General features: G+C 39.6%; 1 protein-coding gene and 1 long non-coding RNA gene across 2 annotated transcripts; both read left to right on the forward strand.

The window, feature by feature from the left end:
* The first annotated feature begins 13,858 nt into the window (after positions 1–13,858).
* Positions 13,859–17,638, forward strand: LOC101733374. Its single transcript, XR_004222826.1, has 3 exons — positions 13,859–13,970; positions 14,268–14,408; positions 17,050–17,638. It is a non-coding gene; the product is annotated as an uncharacterized LOC101733374 (long non-coding RNA).
* Positions 17,639–19,528: 1,890 nt separating this feature from the next.
* Positions 19,529–20,804, forward strand: LOC101732701 (zinc finger protein 451; the record flags this gene model as incomplete). The annotated part of the gene is given in 3 exon segments (XM_031902725.1): positions 19,529–19,640; positions 19,643–19,983; positions 19,986–20,804. Coding segments are annotated over 3 exon segments (1,098 nt in total), but the record flags the coding sequence as incomplete, so codon positions are not given.
* Between the last annotated feature and the right edge of the window lie 1,398 nt (positions 20,805–22,202).

The following is a 22,202-nucleotide window of genomic DNA, read 5'->3' on the forward strand; positions in this document are numbered from 1 at the left end:
ACCAAGTCAAAGATACTAAATATCAATATCTCTGACAAAACTAGATCAGCACTTGAAGAAAAGTTCCCATTTTAATGGACTAAATCTTCTATTAGATACTTAGGTGTAAATTTACAATCCGACTTAGGTAAGTGTTACCAAGACAACTATATTCCCTTACTGACAGCTCTCCAGAAACTATTAGAAAAATGGGGAAAACTTCCTGGTTTGGAAGAATCCAAGGGATTAAAATGACTTTCATTCCCAAAATTCTGTATCTCCTACAAGTACTCCCAATACATCTGCCCCAGTCATATTTTACATCAATAAAATCCATGATCACAAGATTTATTTGGTCTGGAAAGAACCCTAGATTGTAATACAACTTTCTCATACTTCCCAGAGATAAAGGTGGGTTTGCGCTCCCGGATATACATATGTATTATATCTCCAACCATTTAAAACGCATATTAAACTGGACATCTGATAAAGATAGGAAAGACTGGATTGAACTAGAGCAAACTTTTGTGCCTTGCCCTCTCACGAATCTATTATGGGTAAATAAAGATATTACACAAGTAGAAGTAAAACTACACCCCCTTATTCAAGCAACTCTTAAAGTCTGGCACAATAATAAAGAAAAGTATAATTTGTCTGTATGCCCATATGTACTCCAACCATTGCTTCATAACCCAAATTTTATTCCCAGTATGGGACCGGGTTCCTTTTCTAGCTGGGAGTGCTTTGACAACAGATATACCAGAATAAGTGACTTAATTAAAGAGAACAAAATGGTACCATTAGCCGATATTTAGAAACGTTGGGGCTCCCACACTAGGGATAGATGGAGGTATAATCAAATACATCATTTCATCCACTCGTCCAATCAGAAACAATGGGATAGGCCCCTAAATCAAATGCTGGATAAACCTTTATCAAAAGTATACAAATTATTGCTTAATAACCTGATATCCTCTCCGAAACCTTTCTGCAAGGCATGGGAGAAAGAGCTAAATACTACTATACCAGATGCCCTCTGGAACAGACTATTTAACTTGGTACACAAAGCCTCTAGGGCATCTAGAACTCGCGAAGCTATATATAAACTGGTTACAAGATGGCACTACACCCCAGCTAGACTTCATAAAATGTACCCAAACAGCTCTGAACTATGCTGGAGGTGTAATGGCGCTGAAGGTACTCATTTACACATTTGGCTTACATGTCCACTGCTTCAACCCTATTGGCAGGAAGTAATGAAAACCATTAATCTTATTACACAAATGTCACTTAAATTAGAAAACCCGTCCCTAATTCTATTATATACTATACCTGAAAATAATATCACTCTCTCTGATCCGCTGACCTTGCATCTTCTGCAAGTGATTCCCCCCCAAAAGGCCCACAGAAAATCAGAGGCAATTTTTTGACCACGCCCACTTTGTGGCCACGCCCCAATTGCCACACCCCATTTTTAAAATAGTACCCACGATGGCCCAATAGACAGCACCCCCATACAGTGCCCCCCATACACAGTGCCTCATTTGCCCCCATAAACAGTACCCCCCCATAGACAGTGTCCCCAATTGACCCCATAGACCATGCCCTCAATTGCCCCACAGACAGTAGCCCCCATAGAAAGTACCCTCCATACACAATGCCCCCATACACAGTAGCCCTCCTTACACAGTGCCCCCCCATACACAGTACCCCCCCATACACAGAGCCCCCCCATACACTGAGCCCCCCATACACAGTAGCCCTCCTTACAGTGTCCCCCCATACAGTGTCCCCATACACAGAGCCCCCCAATTGCCCCCATAGAGAGTACCTGCAATAGAAAATTCCCCCACAGACTTCTTGCGGCTCCTGCTCCTTATTCGGCTCCTCGTACGGCGGCGACAAGACCTTTTATAAGGTTGTGCCCATGCGTACGTGTGACGTCACACGTACGCACGGGCGCAACCTTATAAAAGGAACTGTCGCCGCCGTACGAGGAGCCGAATAAGAAGCAGGAGCCGCAAGAAGAGACGGTGCCGGAGCGGACGGCTGCAGCCAGCGCGTCCCGCTGGCCTGGATTGTTTCATGAATGTTCTGCATTTCCGTAATGCGGGACATTCATTGAACAATCCGGGACGCGCTGTAAAAACCGGGACTGTTGCGACCCCTGTGAAAGGGTCATTCGACCCCCAGGTTGAGAACCGCTGCCATAGACCAAAGAAAATCCGAGGCACAGTGATACCCCCCAAAAATCCGAGGCACAGTGATATCCGCCCCCAGAAAATCAGAGGAACAGTGATACCCCCCAGCAAATCAGGGGCACAGTAATCCCCCCCACCCCAAAGAAAATCAGAGGCACAGTTATAGCCCCCCCCAGAATATCAGAGGCACAGTGACACCCCCCCAGAAAAGCAGAGGCACAGTGATACCCCCCCAGAAAATCCGAGGTACAGTGATTTCCTCCCCATAGACCAAAGAAAATCCGAGGCACAGTGATACCCCCCCAGCAAATCCGAGGCACCTTGATACCCCCCCACCCCCACAAAATCCGAGCAGCCTGTAACGTACAGCAGATATTGTATCAGTTACATCATTTAGTGTGTCTAAATTGCCTGTTATTAAAATATATCAGCATGGTAGAGAATAATGCAAACTTAGGGATTTTTTAAAAGTTGGAAGCATTTTAATAACTTATTGCTTGTGAACACTACATTTTTTAGTAACACAACAGCTCCTTTGTTTACTAAAGTGCAATATGCCAAGTTTTGCTTGTGCAGCCGTTGTTATTTACACAAGTGTATCAGCTACTTTTAGTGTTATTGTGAGTTGTGAGCATGATCTGCTAAAAATCTTAGTAATATAGTAAAATAATAATTTATTACTAAATGTCATTAAAGTCAATGGATAGAGTACTAGTTTCTTACAGTGCTTTTTTTATGTTGTGCTTGTTGGACAATTTATATATAGGGAGTAAGTGTCCAGTTGCCTTAACAAACTTTACGTTCTTTTTTTTGTTTGGTAGTTCTGAACATTAAAAAAATTTAAAGAGGTAATGCACTTTTAAATTAACTTTTAGTGTGATGCAGACAGTGATATTTCGTTATGGATTATTTGAATTATTTAGGTTTTTGTTGAGCTGCTTTCCAGATTGTAATTTTATTGTGGTGCATGGGTACAATTTACCCTAGCAACCAGGCAGTGAGAGAATGGGAGGGGAGGGCCAAAGAGAGAAATAATTAAGAAGAAGTAACAGTAAAATTGTAGCCACACAGAAATTTTGTGGCTGTGACCCCATTTGAAACTGGAAAGAGGCAGAAGAGAATAGCAATAACAATCATATGCTAAAAGTTAAAGGTAAGGTAAAAATCACTGGGGGAGTCGGTGCCAAATGTTAGGAACCCCTAGTGCAGTGGTTCTCAACCTTCCTAATGCCGTGACCCTTTAATACATTTCCTCATGTTGTGGCGACCACCACAAAAAGACCTGGCGCGTGCAGCGCGGCAAATTTTTTGACCATGCCCACTTTTTGGTCACGCCCCAATTGCCACACCCCATTTTTAAAATAGTACCCACGCTGGCCCAATAGACAGCACCCCCATACAGTGCCTCATTTGCCCCCATAAACAGTACCCCCCATAGACAGTGCCCCCAATTGACCCCATAGACCATGCCCTCAATTGCCCCACAGACAGTGCCCCCCATACACAGTACCCCCCAATACACAGAGCCCCCCAATTGCCCCCATAGAGAGTACCTGCAATAGAAAATTCCCCCCACAGAGTTCTTGCGGCTCCTGCTCCTTATTCGGCTCCTCGTACGGCGGCGACAGTTCCTTTTATAAGGTTGCGCCCGTGCGTACGTGTGACGTCACACGTACGCACGGGCGCAACCTTATAAAAGGAACTGTCGCCGCCGTACGAGGAGCCGAATAAGAACAGGAGCCCAAGAACAGACGGTGCCGGAGCGGTCGGCTGCAGCCAGCGCGTCCCGCTGGCCTGGATTGTTTAATCCGGGACAGCGGGACGCGCTGTAAAAACCGGGACTGTCGCGACCCCTGAGAAAGGGTCATTTGACCCCCAGGTTGAGAACCGCTGCCCTAGTGATTGTAATCGCTTACCTTTTACCCCAGCATGGTGCTCCTGTTAGGAGAAAACTGCACCAGCCCCGGGGTAGCTGTAGTGAGTGTTTCCTCTTCCTTCTGAATCCTGGGGCGCATGCACAGTAGAGTGAAAAAGGCAGACTTTTTTGTTAGTTCAGTTTTTCACTCTGTGCAAGCGCGCCGAGCAAGAAATTTCACCATGCACATTGCAAATTGAACCAACACGTGTATTTTTTTTAATTGTAATATTGGTGTGTAGACAGCCATTTCATTGTGCCTAATCGTGAGCTTCCAGAAGGAGCTAGCGCTTTACAGTACAACTGCTTTTAGTTAAGCTATTGTTTTTCCTTCTCTGTGTTATTGTATGAGTCATGACTTGGGTGAGCCAGACTTTTTACTGTTCTCATATCCACCACTAGGGAGGGCATGGGAGCATTTTTAGTAATATAGGTGTCAGGCAGCTGGTACCTTGTTACCTTCTCATTGTTCTGCTGATTGGCTGCTGGGGGGAAGGGCAGTGCAGTGCAGCAGAGAGACTGAAGTTTAGCTGAAGTTTATCAAGTTACAAAGCTAAGGGCACCTTGAAAACTAAGAATATGTTTGGCCTATGTCAAATGTCAACGTTAGATAAAAAAAATCTGTTTGTTTTGAAAAATGGATTTCAGTGCTGGAGCAGCGCTATTAATATGCATTTTGTAAAAATAACTTGTCCAGAATACTGAGAGCCTTTGCAGTGAGGATGAGATTGAGTTTGTCAGTGTAAGTATTTAAAATATTAGGTGGTAGCTTTTTCATACATCCCAGGGTCAATACAAGCTATTTGCATTATTGGTATATTCCTGGGGTGACACTTTGCATTAAATCAAACTGAAACATTCAGATTTTTTGCATATATGTTTTGCCAAAAGGAATACTGTAAGAAAATGCGCTTTCTTAGATTTGTATTTGAATACTTAGCACTGCGCTAGTTTTCATTATTGTGTTTTGCAAGTACAGGTATAGGACCCATTATCCAGAATGCTCGGGACCAAGGGTATTCCGGATAAGGGGTCTTTCCATAATCTGGATCTCCATACCTTAAGTCTACTAAAAAATTAATAAAACATTAATTAAACCCAATAGGATTGCTTTGCATCCAATAAGGATTATTTATATCTTAGTTGGGATCAATTACAAGGTTCTGTTTTATTTCTACATAAAAAAAGGAAATCAGTTTTAAAATTCTGAATTATTTGCTTATAATGGAGTCTATGGGAGACGGGCTTTCCGTAATTCGGAGCTTTCTGGATAACGGGTTTCCGGATAAGGGGTCCGATACCTGTACTTTATAAAGCTACAGGAGATGCATGAAAATATTATTGGATATATCTGCAAGATATACTTCATATGCTATCATCCTCCATAAGAATGAGCAGCTTAACTTTATTATGATGCCTGCATGTCATTGTGAGCCAGGTCTTCACCAGTAATACATATCTTTTATTTGCTATGTACATGTCTGTGCACACTAGTTAAGGTTTGAGGTCTCATCTCTTCACTTGAAGTCAATTGCTTTAGTTTTACTTTGTCGCCATTAAAATTTACTAGCTGTGTGAGTTACAGTTTAGCATTAAGGCTGGTAGAGCTTTGTTGCCCTGCATCCACTCAGTTCAACTGCTTGCCTGTGCTTAAACTAATTGTTTTGCACATTTTTGCTTTGCTTTAGAAAGAAACATTGTGAAAATCAAATGTAATGTCTCATGGCTTCATTTTATTCCATGTTTAGGAGGGTCCATTATGACCTGTCCTGGAATGCATTGATTTAATTAGTAGTGATGAAGACTCAAAGTGTTCTCTTGTTACTGTAAGTATTTGTGAAATGACTACTCGCAGTTTTTTTTTGTTCCTGTGGGTTTTTAACTGCTTAAGCCAGTGACAATTTGTTATACAGTGTTCTTTTGAGCCAGTATCACCATAAGGCAGGAATTCCCAACCTCTGGGTCTGGCTCCCCTAATGGGCATAAAGCAGGTTATAGTTGGCCAGATGGAGAGAGATTTCGGTGAATAATTATTTGAATAATTATTTGTTTGCTTAGAAGTTGAATCTGAAAGCCAATGCAAAAGAATTGGAAAGAACATTTTTATATGATGGCCTACATATTCTTGCAACTATATTGTAAGATAATACTGATGTGTCCTACTGATCATTGCCAATACACATCTAACTGAATCATACAGTTAAATGGACAGTTACATTGACAATTGTGTGCCCCATTCTTTGAGACAACTTTAACAAAGTTTTACCCAATCCATGTTAAATAGAAAAATAATTTGGAAAGACTTAAAGAGAAAGATAGGGGGCAGGTCTTATCCATTCTTGCAGGATTGCTTTTTTCGGACTGCTGATATAATAATTGGTAATCACTTACTACCCCTGGTTAACCTAGAAGAAAATCTTGTGGTAAGACCTAAAATAGCCAACTCTGGGGTGAGGGGGGTGTAGTTTAAATTATATGCATTAGAGAAATCACTTACCTCCTGCCATAATTTGTTTTTGGAATCCCCATAATGCATGATATGGATCTGCCTCATTCTGATAGCATTTTGGACATGGGTGGGCTCCATAATTTCAGCTCATACAGTTTCATGGGGGAATAATATGTATAGTGAAAAAGTTTTAGAAACATTTCTCAATATGATGGCATGGGAAGTGCTTTAATGTTATTGTGGAATGCTTCCAGTATGTCTTCCATGTCTTATTCAGGAAAGTGTTGTAGCCATTTCCAATGCCCCTATAATGTGTAGTAGAATCAATCAATTTTATGTATGGATTTCTAAAATTTAGAAATGGCTCCTTTGATTTCCCCTCCCATGTTAAGCAAAGTGTCTAGGGGTTGACTCCAATCACTTTCTGTCAGATGTTGTAGTGGTGGGAAATGATCGCTGGCAGTCGAAGCCATTAGCACGTCTGCGTGTTTGAATGTACGCGCAATAATGAGGCATGCGCAATGGAGCAGTCACATAGGTTAGGTGTGCTGGGTTTACTTGGATGGGTTGAACTTGATGGACACTGGTTTTTTTTCAACCCTATGTAACATGGTATTAGCAAATGACCGTGACATCACAAAGGTCTCTTCAGAGGATAGGAACTAGCCACTACCATAGTCCATAGTTGTGCTTGCAATGGTTGTGGATAGAGAGTCGCCACTGCGGAGATATATGTGCTTGTGTTGGCCGTGCAGCTTGAAGACTGTGGAAGGTGAAAATGTAGAGAATTATCTGTAATGACTAGTTATTAAATTGGGCGCACTTATGTGTGTTTATAGGCTGCATTGTGCATTGTGGGTGTGCAAAAAAGATGTCACTTGCAATGGATTGCCGTCAACTGCTGTTTGTTCCAGGCGATACTTAGTTGGTCTGGCTATGGCTGCCATCAGAAACGTTGGGCCCCCGTACAGGCTATTTATATTGGGTTCCCCTATAAACACAAGTGCGCTGCTGCAAGGTTTTGACCACGCTCCTTGTGTGTGATATATAAACAGCTGCTGTCGCTCTAATAAGCATTTCTGATTGTGAGCTTCCAGAAGGAGCTAGCGCTTTACAGTACAACTGCTTTTAGTTAAGCTATTGTTTCTCCTTCTCTGTGTTATTGTAGGAGTCATGACTTGGGTGAGCCAGACTTTTTACTGTTCTCATATCCACCACTAGGGAGGGCATGGGAGCATTTTTAGTAATATAGGTGTCAGGCAGCTGGTACCTTGTTACCTTCTCATTGTTCTGCTGATCGGCTGCTGGGGGGAAGGGCAGTGCAGTGCAGTGCAGCAGAGAGACTGAAGTTTAGCTGAAGTTTATCAAGTTACAAAGCTAAGGGCACCTTGAAAACTAAGAATATGTTTGGCCCATGCCAAATGTCAACGTTAGATAGAGAAAATCTGTTTGTTTTGAAAAATGGATTTCAGTACTGGAGCAGCGCTATTAATATGCATTTTGTAAAAAAAAACATGTTTTCTTGTGACAGAATCCCTTTAACTTACAGGTTATTAATGGCTCACCCACACTGTGTTTATGGTTCCAACCAGTTATAAAAGTTATATCTAACATATGTGAATCATTTGCTTACCCACTTTAGATAATGGATTTGTCTAACTCCATTGAAGAAAAATTTGTCCAGAATACTGAGAGCCTTTGCAGTGAGGATAAGATTGAGTTTGTCAATGTAAGTATTTAAAATATCAGGCGGTAGCTTTTTCAGACATCCCAGGGTTACAGTTTTTGGAAGGTCTATGTAAAGTTAATATATGTATACAGTAATATGTGTGTATATGTGTACAGTAAGCATATGATGTAATTTTTATACAATACATTTTTGCACTTTAACGATGTGTACTGTCCATTTTTGAAAAACTTTATATGTATATGTAATATATATAAAACAATATTGCTATTATATTTACAAAAAATTGTATGTAATATAATTAGCCATTTGTTTTTAAAAATGTAATAATAGCAATATAAAATTGTTTTCAGTTCAAGGTATAGAGAAAGTTAGATTAGGTAAGAGAGTGGATCATTAATCCAGCTTACTATTTTTTGGATATTTTTTTATATGCACACATGTATGCCACATGGTTTAAATCATGTCTTTGATATTACTTGTTATACTAATTGAATTTTACTGGTTTTTATTTTGGCAGCATTACATCTATTTATTAATGTTATTTATTTAGTATTATTTAATTGTTAGCATTTTACAATTGTACTTTAATGTGAAAGTTTGGAGGTATAGGTGTAACCCTGGATGCTGTATAAGCATTACTCTATTGGCCCTGCAATTATGTATTTAACAAAAGGTGCTGTACTATTTTGTCAATTGTGTAATTGTTTAAATTGTATGTTTTTAATTGGTCGGTAATTACTGCTTATGATTAAATGAGAAGGAAAGGTCTATGCAAAGCACTCACAGAAACGCTGCACTGAGATCTCTCTGCACTGAGATTTTGTTTTCCTGTGCCAAAATCTGTGCAGATCTCTCCTATCCCCTCCCCTGCTCCCTGTCAGGCCAAGTAGCATGTGGCTGGTATGTTAGATGATGGATCAATAAAGATTTTTTTCAATTTTATTGAATATTTGTAGTGTTTTAAATTTATAACATGTATGACTCACAAGTTCAACAGAGTTTGATACACCTTATTAAGACTTTTGTGCTTTCCATTTGTTTTGTAGCATGTAAAATCACATATTCCTTTATTATTTAGCACAAACTGCATGACCGTGGTCTTCAAGGGCTGGAGTTCTTCAAAGGGCTGCCTGGTACAGCAAGAATTTGTTGACCAGTGGCTAAAAATGCCAGGTAAGCAAAATAAGGAGCAATAGCCCACAATAATATCTATACAGTATCAATATATTAAAGAATCATTGTGGAATCTATCCATATCTGTATAATCGATTCCATACACACAACTTTTTTTAAATTTATACTAAGTGGAAATATTAGGATATGGTACTAGAGCAAAGTAAAAAGTAACGTTAAGGCAGCTTCAGGCTGTGGGAAAACCTTTGCAGAAGATTGCCAAGCCTCTTTGCCTCATTTTTAAGCTGTGGCGCAATACTGTTGAATGAGTTGCTGGATGTATACTCTTTTTACCATTCACTAGAGCTTGCAAAGATGGAGGAGATTTTAAATAATCTCATATCTCAAAGTCTTTGGAACCATGATAGCCACAGATTTTACAACTATGTGAATCTATGACCAGAATCAGGACAGAACTTTAAGCATGGCTATTTTGAAAAAACTCCAAGCAAATTCGTTCAGTTGGTATAGGAAAGCAGCTTGTTGGGTGGGTGTTGTGTTGTTTTGATGAGTTTGGTACCGGTGGATAAAAAGGATATTTAACATATATTGAGTTCTGGAGTGTTGCATTTATAATCGTTTACCTTTTCATAAACAGCCATATACCTATATATATATATATACATAATTTTTTTTTTTTTTTTTTAAACGATCAACCCCAGATTCATATTTATTTTGTTTAAAGTTATAATCCTCCTACAGTGTTCTAAGTGACTTAGGGCATTCAGTAGTTGTATATGCAGATCAGAATCCCACTGACATGTTCTAGCAAATGTAGACATGAATTCAGATGTCAGATTAAAATGCAAATGTAGCTTTATCTGCCCTACATAATTACACAAAATAATAATGCTTTTATTTCTATTAAAAATAAAAAATTATTATTATAACAGTATATTATTATTATAACAGTATATTGTTTATTATGCAATGAACAGAGCAACAGTTAAGAGATGGAGCAATAAATACACTTGTGGACTCAGAGTATGTTATGGCTAACTATGTATTTACTGTTATAGGGCTCAAGCCAGGAGTAGTCTGTTCAAGCCACAGAAATATGAGTCGTTATTGGTCGAATTTCTTTCTCAAGGAAATTGGCAATGAATGCAGCCGTGTGCTTTGGGGGTTAATTGCCTTTTACTTCAGAAAATTCCCCAATTGAAAGGTATTTGCGATGTTTGTCTTGAACCTTCATCCACCTTTTAGCAACACCAGTTTGTGTGATTGAAGCTCCTGCTCTGGTTTGGAACAGTGTAAATAAGGGAAAATTGAAGGTAAAACTGTCATATTTGGTTTAATCAATGTTTAAATGATTTTTTAGTAGACTTAGAGAATAAGAAAATAATTTTTTTTCTATACCTAATATTACTCTAAACAACCCCAGAAAAACATATCTTAGAAACCATATACGGCTGAATGCAGGGACTGTCTTATAAATTGAAATCTCCAACTCTTCCCCTACTTTCAGGTACAGGTATAGGTCCCCTAATCCAGAATGCTCAGGACCAAGGGTATTCTGGATAAAGGGGTCTTTCCGTAATTTGGATCTTCATCAGGTTGAATAGGCAACATAAGGAAGACTTACAGGGCTTGTTGAGTTTTTTGCAGAACTTTAACGGCATTGCTATGTGGCAGGAGAAAGGGCTGACCAACACGGATTTGCATCTTTGCACGGACGCTGCCAGGTCTAAGGGTTTCGGGGCGATTTTTGGGTCCAGTTGGTGTGCGGGGGAGTGGCCAGAGGAGTGGCACGCGGGGGGGTTTAACTCGCAACTTAAGTGTTTATTGAGTTATTCCCTGTGTTGGTGTCGGTAGTCCTTTGGGATGACAACTTCCGGGACAAGGCAATCACCTTTCATTTGGATAATATGGGCGTGGTACAGTGTGTCAATAGCCTTACAGCAAATTCGACTCCAGTTATTGGGCTACTTAGGTGGTTGGTGCTATTATGTCTTGAAAGGAATATCTGTTTTCGGGCTAGGCATGTCCCGGGAGTCCAAAACGAGATCACTGATGCCCTATCTTGTTTCCAGATGGAGCGCTTTCGAGCCTTGGCACCATATGCAGACGAGGTGGGACTGACCTGTCCGGAGCATCTTTGGCAGCTTGGAGCGAGCAGATCGTGAATCTGGTTTCCAGGTCCGTGGCTCCAGCCACGTGGGCCTTTTGCAAAAAGGTTTGGGGGGAGTGGTCCAACTTTGTAGGCGTAAGTGGGGGGGATTTTAGGGATGCGGATCTAGGGGATATGGTCATCAAGTTCATTTGTCCAGGTTTGGAAAAGGGGTGGCCTATTTCCGGGTTGAGCAAGAAATTGTCAGGCCTCGCATTCGGATTTAAACTGCAAGGCCTACGGGACACGTCTAAGGATTTTGTAGTCCACCAAGTTGTGAAGGGTCTGCGCAAGGGAAAAAGGGCAAGGGATCTAAGGAGGCCCGTGTTGTTCCAGCTGTTGCATGATTTGTTTGTTTGTTTGGAGTCTAGTTGTACATCGGATTATGAGGCGGGGCTGTTCCGGACGGCGTTTTCTTTGGCATTTTACGGAGCGCTGAGGATTAGCGAATTGGTGAGCAAAAACCGGGCGGGTAGGGATGGAATGCAGCGCAATGAGGTGCGGGTGTGCCAAGAAAGGGTTTTCCTTTATGTAAGCCATTCAAAAATGGATCAGGAGGGCCGGGGTTTTCAATTTTCACTCAACGCTATACCTGGGGACCCGACGTGCCCCGTGCGCTGTGTAAGGGAATTTGTCAGAGTGAGACCAAACATGGGGGGCCCGTTGTTAGTCCATGAGAACGGTACAGCACTGTCTCGGTTTCAGTTTTTAGCGGTCTTCAGAAAGTGCCTGGGTTTGAACGAGAAGGAGTTTGGAACCCGCTCGTTCAGGATTGGGGCTGCAACGGAGGCAGCACGTTGCAGGCTTCCAGAGGAGGCGATTAAGAATATTGGTCATTGGGAGTCTAAGAGAGATCAGTCTTATGTTAGGTTGCACAGGATAGATTAAAAAAAATGTTTGCGTCCGTTACGGTTCGTTATAGCGGGGGGGGGGGGCCTATGCTGGGTTGCCATCCACTTTTGTGCAATGTTTTGTTTTTTCTCACTTTAGGTGTTGCTCCTTGCCTAACATGGATTATCGGTCATTCATACGTGCATTGGGCGGCTAAAAAGGCTGGACGGCGTGAGAACGGAAGGCAGCTCGGTTTTTCGAGGGAGGTTATGGAGGATCGTTGGTTAGGAGAGAGGGGCATGACTTGGGACAGGTAAGTACGCAAGGTTAGCGATCAATTGGAGTTCGGCTTCATAACTAGAATAGTGGTCCTGCATCTTGGGGGGAATGATCTTGGGGTCCGCCCGATGCGCGACCTTATTAAGGACATGAAGCAAGACGTGTTGGAGATTTTGAGGTTAATTGAAGGGGTGATTCTGGTGTGGAAAAGTGCGCGTTCGCAGGAAGCTATAGGCAGGGTCAGGGTGAAGGTGAACAAGGAGATGAGCAAGTTTGTGCGGCTGTAAAAGGGCGTGGTGGTTAAGCACTGGTTTTTGGAAGCAGAGCCGGGCGTTTTTGCTGCGGACGGGGTGCATCTGAACGATGTTGGGTGTGATATTTGGAACAACGCTATTGGGGAAGGGGTGGAGCAGGCCTATTCGTTATGGTCAAGGATGCATCACTAAGGGAGTTAGGGATGCATCCCTGTGGCGGTGGGGTCCTTGGCAATGTGGGCAAGTGGTGGAATATGCAGCCAGCCATACTGGGTGAAGGCTTGCTTGGTTTGGTAGCTGGAGCCCCTGCGTACCCATAGGGGCCAGGATGATTGCGGCATATGGCAGGTACGGGCTCACAGTGGTGATGGTGGTGTTGGGGGTTTGATATTCCAGGGTTTGGAAGGGAGCGTCCTATTGCCAAGGACGGACCTAGTTGAGCTCAGGGATGTTCTCATATTTATATGTTTACTTTGGGGTTAATGTATGCATATTGTAATGTTATTTATGCAAACATTCTTTCAGGTTTTATTGGTGAATTTTAAGTGAACGTTTTAATAAAGCTGTGGCCTGCTCCACATCCAATGAATCGATTTGGTGTGTTGTGTGTTTATTGGGGTGGGGATGAAGGGGTGCCGGAAGGTAAGTATATTGGCGAGATGGGAAGTTGACCGTGGGGTGATCAAAGAAGATACTGGAGATATCGTTGGAGGAACAGATCATTCCTGCTAAAGGGTTGTGGTTGCCTTGAGCTGGTATAGAAGCTCAAAACATAATGCACAACATTTCTACCCTACTTCTGTAGTTAGGCTTTAGTTCTCCTTTAAAGATACGGGCAAAAACTGAATTAAAATGTGTGGTGGCAATCTGTGGTGAATGTTTTTGCCCCATTGTGGGCAGTTATTGCTGCCTTTAAGCTCTCGTATTGCCTTTATTATTTTTGCAAACTTTTGTAATTTAAGGTTTGATCATTCTCCGTGCGACCCTTCAATTTATCTTCATGGAGTTCCTGCAAAATTTTATTCCCGCATTACTTGTCTTGAGTGTTTTGAAACCCTTGATGAATATGACGATCATCTGAAGGCAAAGGTATTCATTTTTAAAAGCTTGTTACTTGTAAATAAAGTAAAAAAGTATTATGCCTCAGGCAGCACCACTCGGCAAGTTACAAGGGGAATGATTTCAGAATGGCTGTTATCTATTTCAAAATGTTTAGTTCCCAGCCCTATTGGGTAGATTTTTTTTCATTCTACCTTTTATTTTTCCCTGCAAATGCTTCCTAAATTATTAAAATACTTTATCTTTTCTGATTAGTAATGCTTAGATCATTATATTCATTTAAAAACTGTTGCTTCATGTGTAATTTAGTTTTGTTTTATCTTTCAGGCACAGCTTGCTTGATGAGAAAAATATTCCTCCTCAGGTTATCAATAGTTTTGTGTGTCCGTCGTGCTTTTTACTTTTAACTTTTTAAATGTCTACAGCACATGTTTGAAAGCAATCACTTCTTGTGAGCCATCAAATTAGGTAATTTATCAAGTTTGCAGTTTTTTTTTGACAACTATTTTTGTATTAGCCAGTTATGTTTAAATATCTAAAGTAATTGGAAAGACACATATAAGACTGGCACACCTATAACCAATAAAACCTAACCTTTATTAAGAAGTAATAAAACATATTGGGTTAAAAAGATAGAAAAGCAAGAAAAAGAAATTCTAAAATCACTACCCTATGCCTTGTTTGTGGGTTTAACTGACAAATCTGTGACAGTTGTCACAGTGTTACTCTATCGAGGTTTGAAGAATTCCTCAGGTAAATTTAGCAAATGTAACCATTGCATTAAGTGTGAGTAGTTCTACTGATGGTATCAACTGGAACCTCTACTTTGTTGCAATTAACCGACACTTGTATCAAATTCGTAGGTGCGCATTGGAGCAAGAATACACAGTAAATTTCTATATGGAGTCGTAGGCACAAGGATTTGAACTCATAGATTAAGATTGCCTGATACTTCGGCGGATAGAGAATATATCTGGTCTTTGATTCTGTACTTTGATAACAGAGTATAACAATTAGCTGCAGGCGGAGAAGCGGAGCCTGTGAACGTGCTAAATGAGGGGACTGTAAACTTGGGCAACCCTAGAGTGATAACAGGGGGATTTATGAGATTTAACCGTAACCCCCGTCCACCTCTGTGAGACCAGTGAAGCCAGTTGAACAGTGATTGATAGCCGTAATCAGCATCGTTCCGCTTTGTACTAAAAAAAGGTCTGTTATTAAGCAGTCACGCACTCTCCGACATTCTATCATGTTAAGTAGCAGTATGTAAGGCACGGACATAGAAACAATTTGAAACTATCCGTGAATTTGGCCCTAACTAGGAGGGAGTAAGCTTCGACTGATTTATATGCACACAATGATGATTTAATGCTGCTTACTTTCTTAGCTGCTTGAACCAGAATGAAAGTAGAATTCTCCCCTATTCAACTAATGCGGGGGAGTTATAGTTCAGGCCAATGACGGTTGATCGCTAATGACTATCGGACTGATTGTGCCGGCTTTAGTATAGCGATCTAGATATCTGTCTATGTTGTAAATCTACTGCCTATATAATTTATATACTTACCAGCATATATGATACTCAACAAGAAATTTCCAATGACCGCTTAGGATTTTGGTGTGACCCAGTACCACACCTGTGTATGCCTCAATTTATATGTATCATTTCACAAGCTGATCTGGATACACACATTTCCACTTGTAATAAAGCAAAAATAATACACAACAAAATAATAAAAACTAATAAAGAAATGCAAACATGCTAAGAGTTATTAATTCTCTATTAGCAATATTCTGAACGGCATAATCTGGGAGGTCGGGGATTCGAACCATAGAACCCTGTTTAACAAATAGGTCAGAAACTTACCGTGTTCTCCTGCTCCTGTGTGTGCCATATGAATTTGATATAATTACCGGTTAATTGTAATAATTAACAAAAAATACTACACAATAAAATCAATAAACTAATAGAGAAATGCAAACTTGATAAGAGTTATATATTCTTTATTGGTTATATTGTGAAAGAAGCACCTTGGAAGGTCTGGGACTTGAACCATAGAACACTGTGAAACAAATAGGTTAGAAATTTACTGTGTATTCTTGCTCCGATGCGCACCTACGAATTTGATACAAGTGTCGGTTAATTGCAACAAAGTAGAGGTTCCAGTTGATACCATCAGTAGAACTACTCACACTTAATGCAATGGTTACATTTGCTACATTTACCTGAGGAATTCTTCAAACCTCGATAGAGTAACACTGTGACAACTGTCACAGATTTGTCAGTTAAACCCACAAACAAGGCATAGGGTAGTGATTTTAGAATTTCTTTTTCTTGCTTTTCTATCTTTTTAACCCAATATGTTTTATTACTTCTTAATAAAGGTTAGGTTTTATTGGTTATAGGTGTGCCAGTCTTATATGTGTCTTTCCAATTACTTTAAATATTTACCACACATCTGAGCACCCTATAGTAGAGCTGTAGTGCGAGGTTCTCTTTAATATATGTTTAAATATCTATGACATTTGTAAATAATATAATAAATCATACAGTGTTATCTATTTGAAATGATCTTACACAAAGTATAAATTGAATAGGGATGCACCAAATCCTGTATTCGGTTCAGCATTGCCAGAATTCTAGCCTTTTTCAGCAGGTTCTGCATTCAGCTGAATCCAACTGCCTATTCAAGCCCTTAAAATCACTTGACTGTTGGTCAAGTAAACAAATAAAACTGCAAAATAGTTTCCACGTATGGCTCTTTTTAACCCTTCCTTGCACTAAATTCTATATGCAAATTTGGCTTCCTCATGAAGATTTGGGATTCAGAAAAATCTCAAAATAGTGGATTTGGTGCATCCTTAAACTGAGAATTCAAAAGCTATCATGGGAGATGGGAGTTTTTATACATCAGTTGCTCCTACTGAAATTGAAAAAGGTACCATGGGACAACATGGAACCACAAAAACTAAATTCAAATATCCATAAAACTCTCCAAAAACACATTTATTAAGTGTACCTGAAGCGGTCTACATTTATGCACTATACAGCACAGCACAAGTTCATATCTATGTGTGTGTGATGGTTGATTTGCAACTTTCTTTGCAGATGATAAAGGGATACCATGTCCAATACCATTCTCTATATGCAAAAAATGTTTTGATTGCTCTGTGTAAGGACATTCCATTACAAGTGAAATGCACATCCTGCAAACAAGAACTACGTTCTCACGTGGAACTTACTGCTCATTTTAGGTAAATATTTACACTTTTGTTATGTATAGGATTTGATACATGAGGGAGCTGTGTGTAGCAGGGGGTGTATTAGGCTTAAAATAGCATAAGGGTAGGAAGAGTGAACCTTGAACTTGTTGTCAGTTGACTATTCCATCTCAATGGGATGTGAAACTATCATTGCAGGGATACCTCAATGTTAAAATTAGGAAGTAGTTTTGACAGTTGAGTGCTAGAGATGTCTGTGAGTGCTAGAGATGTCTGTGAGTGCTAGAGATGTCTGTGAGTGCTAGAGATGTCTGTGAGTGCTAGAGATGTCTGTGAGTGCTAGAGGTGGAAGGAAGGAATCTCAAAGTGAATGGTTGAAAATATGGAAGGAGCAGAAGTAAGTCCATCATGTGAATGGATTCTTTGACTGGGAGTGAATAAAAGGAGTTTATATTAAGAAAAGGGAGAAACCAGAACCAAATAAATAACATCATGAACCCAGACAAAATAGAATGAAATGCAGTAGCAGAGATCTATGATAGGCAACTGACCCACTGTGTGAGACATTAGCCTAAAAGTGAAGACAAAGCAGATTTAATTAAAGTGTGTGGTTTAGGTTGCTCGGTGGGACATCAGCCTTACCCTTTCTCTGCCAAGAATCTAGGTACTATGTTCTTCCAGGAAAGGTCTTTATTAGCCAAGATTGTTGTAGGAGATGTTGAAAAAGGGAAGCTTTGAGGTGATTTTTGGAAATGTCATCAAAATCGCCAATTTTAGAAAAGCTTTATGGCTTGGTACTTTGTAGTAGAAAGACATGGGTACCCATTTTAGACTCTGGGAAATTCTGTACTTTTCAAAAATATATGGTTTTCTGGGGTGAGCATACATTTGTATAGCTTTATCCCATATAAAATAATGTAAATGTGTTTACAACAACTGTAATGATAGGGTATCTTCTCCTACATACTTATGTAATCCTATGCACATTGGGTATCGAACTGTTCAGCCCTGGCTTTCATATTTAAGGTGTTTTATCTGTTTACTTTATGACCTGTAGGAGATAAGATGCTATAGAATGGAGGATTTGAAGCGATTGTTATAAAAAAAAAAAAAAGATAACTGTAAGAAAGCATTGCAACTTGGTAGACTGTTAGTGAGTAGACAGACAGTTTTACCAATTCTGGATTTGTCAGAATCGGTTTATTCCAGAAATGTATAGGTTTAAATCTATGTATATTGTACTACTGAGAGTTTTTGACCTATACAAGTGAGATCTCCATAAAACTATATATATTTGGTATTGGCACATTCAGGAGACATGGGGCTTTAAAAATCCAGTTACATGCATAAAATCCTTTATGTTTCTGATATATGTGTTTATATTATGGAGAATATTTCTTTTCAATTTTTAGACATTTAGAAGCCTATATCTTGTTACAGAATTAGAATTACAAACAAATTCTAGCATATTTTGAAAGCTTAGATTGGCCTGAAAAAAACAATATATTGTTTTCCTGGAGAAAGTTTTCCCCTCCTCCAAGAAAAGGCACCTAAAGTGAAAGAGCGCATACTGTTTGGCAAGAGAAGTTCCAGAAGCTCCAAAGGGGATGACAGTGAAAGGGATAAACTTAATAAGGTTAAAATTAAAGTAGAACGTACTGAGAATATATGAGTGAGAGGAGATTAGGAGTTCAGATCATAGTTATTTACAGTACTGCAGTGCAAGTATTTAATAGGTTTCTCCTGCAGTGTAAAAATATTTTTTTTGTTAATAGTTAAAGGAGAAGGAAATAGACATTTTATTGCTAATAGATTAGCCACAATAATGTAAGCTAAAACACTATATATATTCTTTTTTACCATACCTGAGTAAGCATAGAGTACTTTTTATTTCTAATTTACACTATTTTCATAGTGAATAATTCACTCTACCAATTAAAATTTCATTCTTGAACCAACAAATTTTTTTTCTAGTTGTAATATTGGTGTGTAGGCACCATCTCATCTCACAGCTTTATTTGTACATAAAGGAAAAAACACCATCAGAGGTTCTCCTGCAAAGAGGTTTTGTGTTTGCTTTTGTCTGTATGAGGCAGTCTCCTCAACCTTATTTATTTGTTTGTAGAACCACATGATGACTCTACCTAAGCTGATCAGAAAACCCTGGCACTACACTGATGAGCCTCATGAAAGGCGAAACCGCTCTGTAGTTGGGAATCTGATCAGCTATTATCCTGGCTTCAGCTTCAAACCCGGTGAGCTGTAGCCTATAGGATAAACCCATGTAAATGGGATTTTTTTGAGAGTTTGGAATTCATTCCCAGAATTCCTTTTGTTTGCTTTTGTCTGTATGAGGCAGTCTCCTCAACCTTATTTATTTATTTGAATGCCTGCAGAAATTTTCAACCGAGGAAGATGCTGAGAAACGCATCATGTTGTCTAATGGCATTTGTCACAAATGTTTGGTTTGTAATAAGGTGCTAATGATTTGAGTGTTATTCGGTTGCACATGAGCCGGTTCCAGGGAGGAGCTAATTGTATCTATTAGTGCCATGACTGTCATATTGAGCTGCTGAGAATTGAGAATATGATGACGCATGTATGTGAATGTCACAAAGGTCACTCATACTATTTTGAGCAGGAAACGTGGGAGGATGAACCTTCCGCATCAACACAAAGACCTAGTCCATCCAATCTGGTTGCTTTGGAACCTTCTCCTACAAACACAGCAACTACTGCTGGACACTGGCAATGCCACATTTGCGAAGAGATGTTTGATTCTGAAGATAGTGTTAGGCAACACTGTAATAATATAAGTAAATTCATCAGTTTCACAAATTCTCATGTGACATTTGTTAGAGCCGATTTGACAAAATAGAAACACTTTTCCAACATAGTCAGGATCAGCATGACGTGGAGATAAATATGAAATACATTTGTGGGCTTTGTGATCTTTAGTTTGAAGATGAAAAGGACTTCCGTGGGCACTATAATGGTTTGCATAGTAAAGAATATGGATTTATGCCAGAACAAATGCAGTCTCTTATAAAGAATGAGGAACAGCCGCTTTCCATTGCTAAGCCAAATGAGAACTGCCTAACCCGTGGTTGTTTAGAAAATTTTTCAAGCAAAGCAAAGAGGGAGGAAGAACGTCATCTCTGCTTGGCACGACTGCTACAAAAAGGAAGTCTTTGGTACAGCTACAAAAACTGTTCAGCTACTGGCCAAACATACGAAACCTTAAAGATCCATGGTTGCGCTAAAAGCCAGCAGTCACTTGTTCATTTTATTGTTGTAAAGTGCAGCTGCTGTTCAAAATCATTTCAAGATACAGAAACTGCTCTGCAGCACTATCAGGATAAACACTGCTTCCTTCAAAAACCCAACATTAAACATTTTGCATCCCCAGATTTACAAAAGGAGGTTTTTGAATTTAAGGCCAGTGGAGCAGGTGCTCAACATACTTAATCTGTAACCACCCTTGTACGCAGACGGCATGGCAAGACTCAGTATAGGTGTTCTACAAACATTATTAAAATGGAAGATTCGCAGTCTGTAGTCCATGCTGCTGAAATCAAAAAGCCAGAAGAAGACGCCAAATCAGAGAAAATGGGTAGGTATTGTGTGAATCTGCCTGTTTTCCTTTTTTTTTTTAATTGAGAAAATGTAAAGTAATTTAAAAGTTTAGACAGTTCTAGTGTCAGGCCTCCATTAAAGGAGGCATATTGCTATTCATTTTTTTCCCATTCACACTCATTATTTAGCAATAATGAATAATATATATTTCCTAATTTTAATCTGGGCTAAAAAGTACTGTATTAAATACAGATGAGAATGTTTTAACAGTCCTTTCCCAGACAGACTGAAGGAGCTAGCCAATAACTTTGTCACAGTTCTACCTTTATGCTATTCTCTGAGTTGCATGCTTTTTTACACCCAGCAAGAAGTATATGAATGAGTGTTTTTTTTGGGAAATTGCTAGTAACACAGACAAACTTTTAAAATGATATTCTTCTTGTTTTTGCAGTGACACAAACTTGTTATTGACACCATATGTATCCTTTGAAGAACAGTAAAGGCTTTATTTATAAGTCGAAGAACGTTGTAGGTTTATGCTGGCCCCTGTCTGCAGTTCACATAGGGGATATGCACTATTCTGCAAATTTATATAGGGCCAGAAAGACCAATTTTGTCTAACCGCTTCGTAATGTCTATCCACCGGCAACAATAGCCTATAGGGAGTGTATAGAGTAAAATCTATTTATACCTTATTAGTAATCTAGGATGCATGGAATATATAGCAAATGTTGCTTAAATGATAAGACTATACAACGGTACAAACAGTTGTGTAACTGTATTGCAAACAGGTTAGCTGCATATACATATTTATATGGGGGTTGTATCTTAATTGTTATGGGGAAACAATATGGATACAGAGCAGCTAGGGTTATCAAACACCAAAGCAAGTAACGCCTCTGTTCTGATCCTAGAAGGAGCTTGTTTCTCTGTAAAAATAAAACAGTGCCTTGTATTTGATCCCAACTAAGATATAATTAATCCCTATTGGGGGCAGAACTATGTTTTAATGTTCTATTGATTTTTTAGTAGACTAAAGGTATGAAGATCCAAATTATGGAAAGACCCCTTATCCGGAATACCCTTGGTCCTGAGCATTCTGGATAACGGGTCCTACACCTGTATTAATTGTAAGCGCAATGCAGTTTGTATCTGTTGGTATTTGGTGCCACTTGGTTTTTTCACAGCTTCTTTTCAGTCATTGTTTAATAGATAATACATTATAGATTATGTAAGCATAATGACTTTAGATGACAGCATTGTTCTAACTCTGACATGTTTTTATTTCCCCCTAGGAGAAGAATCAGATGGGTTGCCTGACTTGGATTTTCTCCATACCATGACACACATTATATTTGTTGATTTAGATAACTGGGCGGGGTTGTTCTCACATTTGACAGGATTCCTTAATGAGGGAACATTTGTCTGGGGCTTTCAAGGTAATGGGGAGCTTACCACTTCATA

This window comes from Xenopus tropicalis, chromosome 5 (assembly GCF_000004195.4).
Source record: "Xenopus tropicalis strain Nigerian chromosome 5, UCB_Xtro_10.0, whole genome shotgun sequence".
NCBI lineage: Eukaryota > Metazoa > Chordata > Amphibia > Anura > Pipidae > Xenopus > Xenopus tropicalis.